This window comes from Amphibalanus amphitrite, unplaced genomic scaffold, assembly GCF_019059575.1.
Source record: "Amphibalanus amphitrite isolate SeventyFive unplaced genomic scaffold, NRLGWU_Aamphi_draft 000885F_arrow, whole genome shotgun sequence".
NCBI lineage: Eukaryota > Metazoa > Arthropoda > Thecostraca > Balanomorpha > Balanidae > Amphibalanus > Amphibalanus amphitrite.
This window is the reverse complement of record NW_024882379.1, coordinates 172228-185524: the sequence shown is the minus strand read 5'-3', so window position 1 is coordinate 185524 and position 13297 is coordinate 172228. Positions and strand designations below refer to the sequence as shown.

The following is a 13297-nucleotide window of genomic DNA, read 5'->3' as shown; positions in this document are numbered from 1 at the left end:
CGTTTGATTCAACACTCGCAGGTACGGAGTTCCACTTCGATGATGTGGTCAGTCCGATTGATTGCAGGTGGATGTGGTATTTTTGGTTCTTGTAGGCTGATCGCTTAGCCAGGAGAAACGACTTATCACAATTAAGGCTAAATTGATTCTAGTGATGAAGTTTTAACTAGCAGGCCGGTACGGGTCATAATGTCTTTTTTATTTCAATTATACATTAGCTGATTATAAGACATTACTTTCGTAGGCGGGATACATAAATTACACTTAAAATATAATTTAAATTACATGACATTCCATGGAAACCAATTCAACTAAATGAATGTCTCCGCTGATGCTTACAATAACTAATAACTAATAAGCTGCATAAAAATAGCAAGTTCATTAAATATCCCTGTATGGAAAGAAAAAAAGAATATTGAAGTTCCTAACTTTGCTTAAACTTTACTTTTGGCTAACTTTAATAAAACTATACTGGAAAGAAGTTGAAAAACAATTTACAGTAGTGAGAGAAGCATGATAAATCCCCCACCCCTTCCACAACGCTAAGCTACATGTCACAATATATATTTTAGGCACGAAAGAGCATTTCCTCGGTTCTAAAAATATACGCGTAATTCTGTGGAAGTACCCTGCATGTCACACTCGCGATCAGCTCTGCCAGGAGCATGCTCTGCAAAAACGAAACAAATTGACCGTTGACCGGACTCGTAGTCACCGCATCAGAGCCGGCCAGCTTGACCTCACCGCGGGGGCAGCTCGGAACGGCCCGCTTTCACAGGAGAGTCCCGGAGGGGGGGGAGGGAAGGCTTCATCCCCGAGACAACAAAGAAGACAACAGAGGGTCGCCAGGGACGCCGAGAAAAAACGTCAGGCGGATAGTGTCTCCAGAGTCGCACAAAAATCAATCGCAGCCATTACATCTTGGACGGCATGAATCAGGCGAGAGAGAGTGCCTCGTCGGTGAACCCGAGCGCCCCATCCAGACAGCAGCAGAACCCTCCGAAGCTGCGCATCAGCATCCACCAGCCTTACGACCGGTTCCCTGGAATGTTCCCAGAAATGTATTCCGAGAGGCCGCCGTCTCCGCGGGCACGTGCGCTGTGCACAGCCGGACCTGGTGCCCCACCTGACTAGTCCCGACGGCCGTTCGCTCTCTGAAATGGCCTCCCCACTGACTCGGCCGGTGAAGTTCAGAGCCAACTTCTAGAGCAGACGGACCATCAAAACATGACCGGAAGGCAGGCCCGGATCCGCGTCCCGCTGGGGAACGCTACATAGCTTAAAGCAATGGACCATTGCATGGAATAAGACCGGCAAACGAACAAATCGATCTTAAGCTGATCTTCATTTGTCGAACAAACGTCTCCAAAGACTGTTAAGTGTCAAACCTGGCCGGCTACAAAAAGGGCAAGGCTTTAACAACGATATTATCGTCGGCTCACGCAAGGCTCACTAATCCTAGAAAAAAAATCCAACACTGAGTGTATTTCCATCAAAAACGATGATTAATCTGCACATCTGAATTGTGTTCGCCATTCCGTGTGATATTCACGCTATCGAAAAGCACAAGACAATTTAGATGCCGACGATCAGATATCACACATGTATTGAGTGAAATGCTAGACAACTTATCGAAAGGTTATTCGAGGTGTAAACAATCGATAAAGCCCTTGTTACCGTTGAGATCGATGCGAGAGAATAATATGCTAAAAGTGTCCAAGCCTAATTCCAGACCGGATGGGAAATGCTCACGCTTTAACCCTCGCATGTGTGCGGCGTTTGCCAGCTTCTAATGTGTAGGGGGGGGGGGGTCGGTTGGACCCCCTTGCTATTTGGCCCCTGATCGAGCTAGAGCTTCGCCGAAAAAACGAGCGTGTTGCCCGTGACGAGAGGAAGCCGATGATACCCAATTTTAAGGTCCTAGGTCATTGGTTGACATTCCAGGTCAGGTCAATGACCCAAAGTCGGGAAAATCGGGACCTGTTAGAAAGTCGTAAAGTGTGACTGCTAAGTGCTAAGGGGTTTTTCTGGGTTCTGATCACGAATATCGTGTTAGTTTTGATCACAGATGATGTCTTTAAGCATTTAGACCAGGTCGGGTCAGGTCAGGTCAGGTCAACCAGTAGGCGTCGTGACGGGTATTCGTAGTACGTGTCAACCGCCTCTGAGAGCTTCGTAACATGTTACGAAGTCACCAAAACTACTTCGTAAATGTTCAAATGGTTTCTAAATTCGAATTCAGCTCCAAAAACTAGCCTAGAAACATGTACAACTCGAAAAAGTGAACCGAGGTCACCCGAGGTCACCAAAGGTCAATGACCTGACCTGACCTTCAGGTGACCTTGACACCCACCCTAATGTATGGAAGCAACATCAAATCACATGTTTGAACGTTTGAAACCACGAAAAGCTTGCAAACGCGCGGCTAATGCGAGCCGACATACGCGAAATCGCGATTCCGGCCAAATATGGTCTCGGAAAAGAGGTCACAGGTCAAAGGTCATTTGGGTCAGGGTCATGAAATTTTCAGGGTAGGTGTAAAATTGATCAATGCGAGGGTACTGAAAGTTTCGTCGCGATCGGCCGCTTTTTACGCAAGTTATTCGCGAAAAACCATGGGGGGTCCAACCGACCCCCCCCCCCCCTACATATGCGAGTGTTAATATTTGCGCAATAGCAGACGTCAAAATTATACAAAAAAACACTATCTTTACAAGTAGATAAACACGTTTTTTTCGAACACATATTTATATTGTAATGCATATTTTACCAAAACTATTTAGGCAGAACTACTCGACCATACCCATTACATCGGCGTAACGGTTCCAATCCCGCAACAATTTTCGGTTCTTGCTGTGATTGATACGAATGGAGTTTGTAAGTTACACACTAGAGGCAACGTGTATAAATTTGCATGTCTTCAAACGGTCGTTCTCAAGCATTTATTCCGTGTTAGTATGATAGGATTGCTAACGTTACAAAGATATCAGCACTGATGGTGCTGATGATAATGTGATGCTTCGGGACTGGTCGTTCAGGATAGGATTGGTTATCAGACTCCGTAGCGGCAAATTGGTGCTTAGAAACGAATTAGCTCCAACTCCAGCCTATAATAATTAAGCAGTACATACTTCATTTCAAAGAGGAATCCTGTAAGATTGTAATACTGCCATGCCAGTAAGATTGCAGCAATGAAGTATGAACTAATCAGATGATTGATTTTGAAGATCAGCTAAATGGATAAGACATAACTATTTGCTTTACATTGTTTGTGTGGTTTGCATTGTTTTATTTTGGTTTTCAAATTTTATTGGTCACCTTACATCCGGGAAACGGGCTATTTTTAGGTACAACGCCACAAATATGCACCTAAAGACAACATTGTGTGTTCAATAGTGGCAGTGTTAACATGTGGTACTCAGGTGTCCACCCGATCCACGGGGGTCCATCCCCGATCCAAAGGTGTCCAGTGTCCACTGTCCACGCCCGATTCACACGTGTCCATCCCCGATCCACAGGTGTCCGCCCACGATCCAAATGTGTTTACCCTCGATCCAAATATGTCCACCCCGATCCAAATGTGTCCATCCAATCCAGACATGTCCACCCCCGATCTATAGCTGCCTACTGTCAACACCTGATTCACAAGCATCTACCCCGATCCACAGGTGCCCCCCCCCCCCTGATCCACAGGTGTCCGCCCCCGAGCCACAGGTGTCCACCCCCGACCCTCACAGATGACGTCATGACGTGTGAATGGCCAGCCGCCGTGTCGGTCAGAGATCAATGGTGTGACGTCACAGCTCCAGAGATCAATAGCGGTCGCCATGGCAGCGGTGACGTCACCACCTGCACTCGCCGGCAGATGGAAGCGGAAACGGGGCGGCGCGGTACGCGTGAACGCCAGATCTAATGAGCTCCAGCTGCACCTCCGCCCCCCCCCCCCCCCCCGGCAGATGACATCCTGCATCGGGTCATCACTTGACACCTGACTGTCCGCCGCTTCCGAACATCATTGAAAGGGCGTGCTCTCCTGACCTTAGCTCGTATTGCGTTTCCCAAGCACCGCTGGTTTTTTACTATGTGCACTGTGCAGACGTATTGCCGGCCAAACCGGAACGAGGTGGGAGCTACAAATAGAGACATAACAGGCAACAAAAACTAACTGTGATATCGACAAAGGACAAAGCAATCCGGTCTCACATATAGCTTCCCAAAATTAAAAACGGAAAACTGGTAATATGCAGCTTCAAATAAAATATTGCATACGGGCATACATGAATTTTGTTGATAAACGATAGCAAATCCAATGTTACCATGCTCTGCGGCAAACAATGAAATTTGCGGGCATATGCACAATAAAAATATCCAAATTTCAATATTAAGCATGTCCAAAAGATATGCTTCATCCTAATTTGACATCCTCAATAAAACTAGCTACCGTCAAAGCACCATAAGGTGGATGACTTATTCACACATTACTTGCTTACTTAGGAACATGTTTTACTTGCTAACTAGGGACACGTCTAAGTCAATGCGACAGGCATTGACAAACGTCAATAGCAGGGAGAGGGAGCCCATAATGCATTAGCCCGCCGCCAACGCTCCAGAGTCGCGCTCTCGGAATAGTTAGCCAGGGACGAAGTTGAGACAGGATAAACTTGCTAATGAACATATGCGCTCGGGAGGCTCGTGCGCTCTAATGGCATGCCACCGACTCGGCAACTGCGAGGGCCTATGGCCAGGAGAAGCTCTGAGAGACTGGCACAACAGCCTGATGACAGAGATTTAGGCAATACATCACCCATCTTCTACACTGGGCTTTGTGATGCTGAGGTGTTCGTGAACATCATAGATTTTATTTCAAGGCTTGTCGAAGTTGAGATCTGTGTCACTTCGAAAAGCATTTATCCCCTATTGATTTTTTTTACATGATCGGAAATATTGTGCAGTTTTCTGTTTGATAAACAAAAAGCGAGGATTAGATGATGTTCGAAGCATTCATGATTGAAACTGCAATTACAACCCAGAATACCAGCGACAATCCTGGACGCGCATCCGATTGCACCGCCATCTAGACAAAGACATTGGCGACATCTATCGAAATCTTCCGGGTTCGGAGCGCTACCAACTCACGGCTACAGTATTGATCCACAATTAGAGAGGCGAATGCATTGATAATGTCCCAGATCATCAGCATGATTGGTCAAATAACAGCCCATGTCATACCCGGTATTTTTAACAGCACATAACAAGACAATTTGATAAATATTCGAACCCGTATTGAGACAACGGCAACCGACAAAGTCATGAGAGGGCGTAAGAAGCAAGACAATTTTTGTGTTAGCCAGTCTGAATCTTCCACCCAAAAAATGTAACTGTAAAATACACAAATCCAGTTAATTGGTAGACGCTCCCATTCCAATCCCGTCCTGTCCAAACCATAATCCCAACCATCACTCCCAAAGTCCCGGCGGCGGCGACTGACCTTTGAAGGCAGGCAGCTTCTCCAGCTCGCGGTTCCTGGACAGGTTGAAAAGCGACGAGCTCTGGCGACGGTCCTTGCGCATGGTCGGACTGCTGCTGTTGCCAAACTTCATCTTGCTGGCGGCGGGCGGCGGGGCGCCAGAGGCGGCGGGCCCTCCGCTGCCGGCCGCAGAGCGGACGGCCGCACTCTGACGGTGGAAGGCGGACGGTGAGGTGAAGGCATGAAGGTGAAACAGAGACATGGTGATAAGACAGAGGGGAAATGGTGAGACAGAGGCCCAGTGTCCTACCTACAGTGGGGCAGAGGAGCAGGAATAAGACAGAGATATGTACAATGATGAGACAGGCACAGTGGTGAGACAAGAGGCATAATGGTGAGATAGTCAAAGGAACTATGGCAAGACAGGCTAGAACATTGAACTCCAAACTCTGCCATAGAACCGGAATGGCACGATCGGATGGTAGAGGGCAGGGTCAACACAACAAGCTTCACTTAGCAGGGGCTCTGTACTTGTGAATCCTTCAATTCAAAAGGTTAGGACTAAATGCATTTTTAAAAATGCTAATAGCTTTACACAATATCAAGCATGAATTGTGTGCATCAGAGATAAAATCAAACATAATTTGCAAATCACATCAATAAACATAGAATATTATCTTCATTTCATGAATCTCTTAACAATCAACAGTATGTACACCTAGTAAGTAGTAACTAGTATGCGTACTAAAAAACCATAAAATCTTACCTCATCACTGGAGACACTTGTCACATCATCTTTTCCTTTCTTATTTGCTTCCTGAAATGAGCAATATTTGTAAGTGCAATAGCCATGTGTAATTGTATGCAGCAAAATGCGTTTTGGTGATCACTCATCAATCATGTCACAAATGAAATTCATTTAGGATTATTTTCACTGAGATTAAAGAATGAGTGGCACTGTAAACACAACTTTACATAATAAGTGTAAAAAGCTCCACTTAAGTTCCACAACATCCTACAAGCTGGTGTGGAATTTCCACACAATTCCATTCAGCAGTTATGTGATATTCAATAATTTGAGTACTTAGGTATTTCTGTGCATCAATCTGTTAATTTTCAAACTGAAGAAGAAAATTTCCAAAATATATTCATTCATTTTAGGCGGAGTTCAGACTTCTAAATATTAGTGAGCATACCTACTGTTATTCCCCCGCATTAGATGAGGTTGGCTAAGATCATAATTCATAGCTCCTAGACAACTTTGAAGACAATATCAATATACCTACTTCCATGAGTGACACAGACAGAATACAGATGACAAAACAATGTTCAGCTATTGTCATTTGTATTCAGTACTGCTGTCCAAAGGCAAAAGCGATTACATTCAGGTGAACCCTTGCCTGAGGATTTACCTCTGACCTGACATATCGTTTTTGCCTTCGCATGGCAGAGTAATGCAAGACACTCTGTTTCAGCAGTCAGCACACTTAGTCATTAAGAATTTGCCCTTTTCTTACAATGCAAAGTCCTCAGGGCACAAAAGTGGTCCTTACTTGTAGCACTGGCTGGAAAAACTGCTATTTCCTTATGAAGAGCAGGGTGCCCAGTCAACATTCCAGTTATGTTCGTGATATATTGTGGTTAAATATATTAGTAGCTCATTCATGGCTACTTAAGTGTCATAATTTACTCATAATTCATGTGAAAAATCAAGCAGAAACACTTCTTGATAAATCTTAATGTTTTAAACATCACAACACTATAAATATTATACAAATATATTGTATTATGTTCATCAGTAGGTATATCTTCGACAGATATTTGGAAATTTGAGACTGCTGTTAAGTTTTGGGTTATATCATTTTAAACATGAAGATAAAGAGAAAATTACCTTTTAAATGTATTTTTATCAAAAATTTCGCAAAAATAATAGGAACTTAAAGAAAAATGACTGCGAAAAAGGGTGTAACAAAAATTAGACAAAAGCAGCGCAGTCAGCCCAGAAATATGCGAACGTTGTTCGCGAAACGGCGAAGACCAATCTAGGTTAAATTGAATGGCAGACGTAGCACACCATCCACATTTTGACAAAGTACTCGAATATCATCCACCGGTCTTACCTTTTCTTTCTTCTGCTTGTTTGGCATTTCCACGCCCCTTTCATACCCATTCACGCAAAATTGTAAACTGTCACTTCAAGGTTCTAGAATTTATGTGCAAATGAATTTCATTTTCTTACGTATCAAACTAATGACGTCATCACTAGTTCGCTGGCAAATTGAAATGTCGGATTACTTTCTTAATTTAGTTGTCACTCGTCTTTATCTCTAATTTATTTTTGACTGTTAATGTTTATTTTCTATACAGCGTCAGACGATCGGCGTTTTACACTGCAAGATCCGAAAAGGGGCTCTTAGGTAAGTCTTAGAAGTTGCGTAACGAGGAACTACTATGGACGTCAAACCCCTTGAGACCCCTTGAGAGAGCGTTAAAGGTAGTGTGCCAGCTTTCTTGGACCGTATGGAGTTAATGGCCCAGATAAGGAGAACCGGATTTTTAGAACTTATCCATACCTTCAAAACTCATGGAAACGTCTTAAATTCTTCAAATTTTGAGTACCCCAGTGCGAAATTCGCCCCGACGGGTTGTCGGTCGTACCCCAACCACATTTCACACCACTATGAACAATAAATGCACACACTGAAATCGCTATTACCGATATGCTCATCCAATCAAGTTTCGATAAACCCGTTCATCATCATCTCCTGCGGTTTCGAACACGCCTGTTAGGTGGCTTCTGATGCTCGTCGAGGTCGGAATTTCCAAATACGCGTGGTGCGTCGGGCCGCGCGCTCTGACTTCGGCCAAGAAAAATGCGTCAGCTGATCATTGTCATTTCTGCCACTTGCGTGTTGTGAAATGGGGTCATAACTTATAAGACGGCTTTTTCATATCAATTATTTTACATAAAATCATATTTCAAACCATAAATAATGTTTGACAGCCAAATAAAAGAAACAATACCAATACGGGCTTACAGTTTAAGCATGGAAAGGCTCGACATTGTGTTGTCTACGATTAGACAGCTGATAACTCATTCCCGTACGTCGTATGGTCGTAACACTATAATGACCTTTGCTTATTGTCACAAGTGCGCCGCATTCGCGATTGTTGCCCGACGCCTGTTTGCAGGTGAGCCCACTACAGTTGTTATACATATCTAAAAACCGAAAAACTTTTAGGCGAAAAAGGCACTATTCCAGGCCCATTTTTGATTTTTTTGCGATATTAGGTAAAAACAGAAGCTTCTTATCCTAGGAAAAATAAAATGGGAAATCTTTCAAAGGTGGCACCAGGGCGTATTTTAACATGTTAACTGGGTCGGCAATTGCCGACCCAGTCACGGAGAATGCCGACCCAGTGACAGCCGTTTGCCGACCCAGTTGCCGCCCCCTCTAGGCATGCAGGCTAGGTGCTGTCATTCATAGTGAGGCTGCTGCCCTCCGAAATGATAATGCCGCCTCTTAAAGTGAAGCAGCCGTCTATAGAAAGTGATGATCCCGCAACTCAATGTGACAGTGCCGCCCCTAAATATGTTAGTAGCCCCACTCAATGTAATGGTGCCGCCCTTCTAAGCATCTGTGGAGCCCCTCAATGTGATGATACCGCCCCTCAAGAAGATGATGCGGCCCCTTTCAGTATCGGTGGCGCCCCTCAATGTGATGGTGCCGCCCTCAAAGTGCCGTTGGCGCCCCTGAATGTGATGGTGCTGCCCGCCAACGAGTCGGTGGCGCCCCTCAAAATGATGCTGCCGCCCCTTAAAGTGTTGGCGCCGCCCCTCAAGCAGATGATGCCGCCCCTCAAGAAGATGATGCCGCCCCTCAAGAAGATGATGCCGCCCCTCAAGAAGATGATGCCGTCCCTCAAGAAGATGATGCCGCCCCTGAATGTGATGGTGCTGCCCGCCAACGAGTCGGTGGCGCCCCTCAAAATGATGCTGCCGCCCCTAAAAGTGTTAGTGCCGCCCCTTTATAGTGTCAGTGACGCTCTTCGAAGTGTCAGAGGAACCCACCAATATAATGGTGCCGCCCCTCTAGGTATCCACATAGCCCCTCATTGTGATGGAGCTGCCCCTCAAGCAGATGATGCCGCCCCTCAAGAAGATGATGCCGCCACTTTCAGTATCGGTGGCGCCCCTCAATGTGATGGTGCCTCCCTCAAAGTGCCAGTGGCGCCCCTAAATGTGATGGTGTCTCCTGTCAACGAGTCGTTGGCGCCCCTCAAAATGATGCTGCCGCCCCTAAAAGTGCTGGTGCCGCCCTTTACAGTGTCTGTGGCGCCCTTCAAAGTTTTGGAGGAACTCATCAATACAATGTTGCGGCCCTCTAACTTTCTGTAGCGCCCCTCCATATACATAATGGTGCCGCTTCTCAAACCATCCGTGGCGCCCCTCAAAGTGATGGTGCCGCCCCTTACAGTGTCGGTGGTGTCTCCTCAAAAGTCAAGGTGCCGCCTCTCAAAGAAATGCTGGTGTCCCTCGAAGTGTCGGAGGCGCTCCTCAATGTCATGTTGCCGCCCCTCAAACCTTCCGTAACGCCCCTCCACGTCATGGTGCCGCCCCCAATGTGCTCACGGCGCCCTTAAATGTGATAGTAACGCCGGTCAAAGTGCTCCTGGCAGTGTCGGTGGCGCCCCTTATAATGTCGGTGGCGCCCCGAACAATATCGGTGGTGCCCCTTAAAGTGATGATGTCACCCTCAAACAAACGGTGGCGCCCTTCGAAGTATCGGAGTCCCTAAATAACTATCATACCTATTGCCGTCCATTAACGATCTGTAGCGCCCCTCCATATGATGGAGCCGCCCCTTAAAGTATCCGCGGCGGTCCTTAAAGTTACAGTGCCGCCCCTTACAATGTGGGTGGCGTCCTCAAAATAAAAGTGATGTTGCCCCCCCCCCCGAGTAATGGTGGCATCTCTTCTTTAAGTATCGGAGGCGCTCCTCATTGTCATTTTGCCCCACATCACTGCTCACATGGCGCCCTTCAATGTAATGGTGCCACCCCTCAACGCTCAACGAGATAATTGCGCTCCTCACAGTGTCGGTGGTGCCCCTCAAAGTGGTTAAAGTGCCCTAAAAAAAATTGGTGACGCGTCTCGAAATGATGTTGTCGTCCCTTAGCATATCTGCTGCGCCCCCAAAATGATAGTGCCTTCCCTTAACCCTCGCCCGCACATGGGGGTGGTGGTTGCAGTCCCCCCCCCCCCCAGGTAGTCTTTCTGCTCTGCACTCAACATTTTTAGAGCTAGAAGGCCGATTTTTCGTATAGCTGCTCCTCTATCCTTTCTTGATGTCCACTGAAAATTTCAAGTTTCTGTGATTTTTGGTTTCGGAGATATGACCTTGTTTTTCAGGTCATGTCATAACCCAAATGGCCAATTCTCAACATCTTGCGTTTGCCATGGGCCTTGTGAGCTTTTGACACCTTGATTTCGGTCTTTTTTGCCAGTCTTACCTCCCACCTATCATGGAACATGTTGTTCGACGAGGTACATGTGTCAAGGTCAGGGTCAAGGTCAACCTAGGTCATCTAAGATAATTGCGTTTTAGGCAAGCTGAATTTACTTTTTGTGATTTTTTTTTTTGACAGCATTTTTGGTAAAAGCTTCTCAGATCATGATTTCATGTAATATGGACACAAAAACAATCGGTGCACACATCAGTATACACACAGACACACACAGACATACAAACACATATAATTGACCTTGACCTAACTTGACCTGAAATGACCTCAGCAGCAAAAATCTGGTCGAGTAGTGTGACAAAGAGGTTCTAGCTGGCTTGGCACCAGAAAACAGCATCGTCATCGGTATATGATAAGCAGCGCACTTGATATCCAGCGGTGACCCAAAACAGCAACATTTTTTAGTTTGACCTGACCTGGAAGGTCAATGACTGACCTGAGAAGGTAAAACTGGGTATCATTGGATTCGTCTCTTCCCAAAGAATCTTTTTGGTCTTACCGCTAAACTCTAGCTCCAACAGGAACGAAATGGCGAGGGGGGTGGCAACCACCCCCCCCCCCCCATGTGCGTTCTAGGATGGGAAAATGGTATGTGCGGGCGAGGGTTAACCGACGCCGGGCTGAGGCTGTTTGAACCCCCCTCCCGACCCCTATAACTTGGCTACTGGGCCACTTAGCGACACGCGGTAAGCGGCATTCGAAAGAGTGTCAAAAACTACTTGGGTTAGTTGGTTAACCGTACTTTGGTTAGGTCAAGTCAAATGTCAAATATCAGGTAACCAGAGGTCATCAAAGGTGAAATGTGGGTGAAATGTTGTCTGTTTCAACATTTATTGACAAACTGGCGCATAACTCGGGGAAGAATAGAACTACAGCACCGCGAAAAAGCGCATTCGATAGCTCTTCAACGTTCCTACTTCCTATAAAGTCATCAGACTTGACCTAACATCAACGGCTTAAAGGGACCCTCCCACCTTCAAAAAAGTTTATGAATTGGCATGAAAGTGATGTCGCTCGGTTCAGAAAGAGTGAAAACGAATATCTACTAAATTTCACCGAAAAATATTCACCGGTTTTCAAGATATTAGACTTTTACTTTTGTTTACTTTTTTGGGATCTCCGCTGCTTCTAGCGACTTTATTTTAGAAGTGCGGCGTTTGCGGCAGATGTTGCGCGCAAATAGCATATGCCACCGCGTGCTACAAAACGTTTTAGTCAAACATTTAAAAATCGTTAGATATCTGCGCTGACGTCACACATTCAGAGGGGTATTCCTAAGCATTAGCCCCTCTGAATCAAAATGCTGCAATTTTGAAATTCAATATTTCCGATTTAAGGCATTTCTCGATGTTGTGAGTGCCGAAACCGGTAATTGTGAGCCAGGGACCCCATTTTGGCTATCTCAACTCAAATCTAATGTTAAGGTGGGAGGGTCCCTTTAACCTCCAGAGCACAACTTGTTTAACCCGTGCCGGGCCGGGGAGGGTTCGAGGGGACAGTGGACCCCCTCCGCCCCTCTACTGAGCTGTTTTAATGAGGAACCTTTCTACTGTAATAATTATTGACTCATGAAAGTTATGACATTGTTTTTTTTTTAGTACTGTGCTCCTCTCGTCGAGATGCGTCGAATGAACTATTATTTGACATTCAAATGTCATTTGGGAAATTAGCGCTCAGGTCCAGGGCATTACCTGACTGGTAAAGGTCATGTTGCATATCAGTCGATTTGTATCGCCAAACTGAAATCATCTAAGGTGTTTTCATCGCTCAGGCATATCGCATGTCTCTATCAGAAGTTATTGAAAAAACTGCTGGAGGCCTTCCATGACCTGACATTACCTCAAGGACATAACGAGGGGTCGTGGGTGGCAATTTTCCGATTAAGTGTGTCATTTTTAATTGTTTTCTTATGTTATGTTTAAATTCGTTAACTTTGACATTTGTCTACCTATAAAAAGAGGCACATGCCCTTATTTCCTCCCATTTCATTATACCTAATGAAAGGGTCGCAAAATTGTCCTTATACCTTTGGTCAGGTCAAAGACATCGCAATTTCGAGACTTCCATTTTATATATACAGTTACACACTGTTTGTCTTATCAATCGCTGAAGTTATAAAGGGATCGTTCAGTCGGTATATCTATGGTGAGCATTTGCCTGTTCCGTAGCTCAGTTGGTAGCGCACCGGACTCCCCGCATTGTCTTCGCTTGCGTTTTGTCCGCCGGCCGAGCCGGAGAGAAAGTTACCGAGTGAAAGTCATTCAAATTTCAAAAACTCAATGACAATGTCACTGGGGTCACGAA

At 45.6% G+C, this 13297-nt stretch overlaps 1 protein-coding gene across 4 annotated transcripts in view; it reads right to left on the bottom strand.

Annotated features, from left to right (window-relative positions):
- LOC122367641 (serine/threonine-protein phosphatase 2A 56 kDa regulatory subunit delta isoform-like) overlaps positions 1 to 7823 on the bottom strand; it is a 32621-nt gene extending 24798 nt beyond the window's left edge. For 2 of the 4 annotated variants that reach the window (XM_043340952.1, XM_043340951.1), the window contains exons 1-3: positions 7359 to 7516; positions 6234 to 6284; positions 5489 to 5675 (exon numbers count right to left, since the gene is read on the bottom strand). In XM_043340952.1, coding sequence (XP_043196887.1) covers positions 5489 to 5600 — 112 coding nt within the window. In that variant the 5' untranslated portion in view covers positions 5601 to 5675; positions 6234 to 6284; positions 7359 to 7516. Of the gene's footprint in view, positions 1 to 5488; positions 5676 to 6233; positions 6285 to 7358; positions 7517 to 7587 lie in introns of those variants that run through there. The other 2 variants (XM_043340950.1, XM_043340949.1) reach the window with 2 other exon arrangements.
- Positions 7824 to 13297: the final 5474 nt, after the last annotated feature.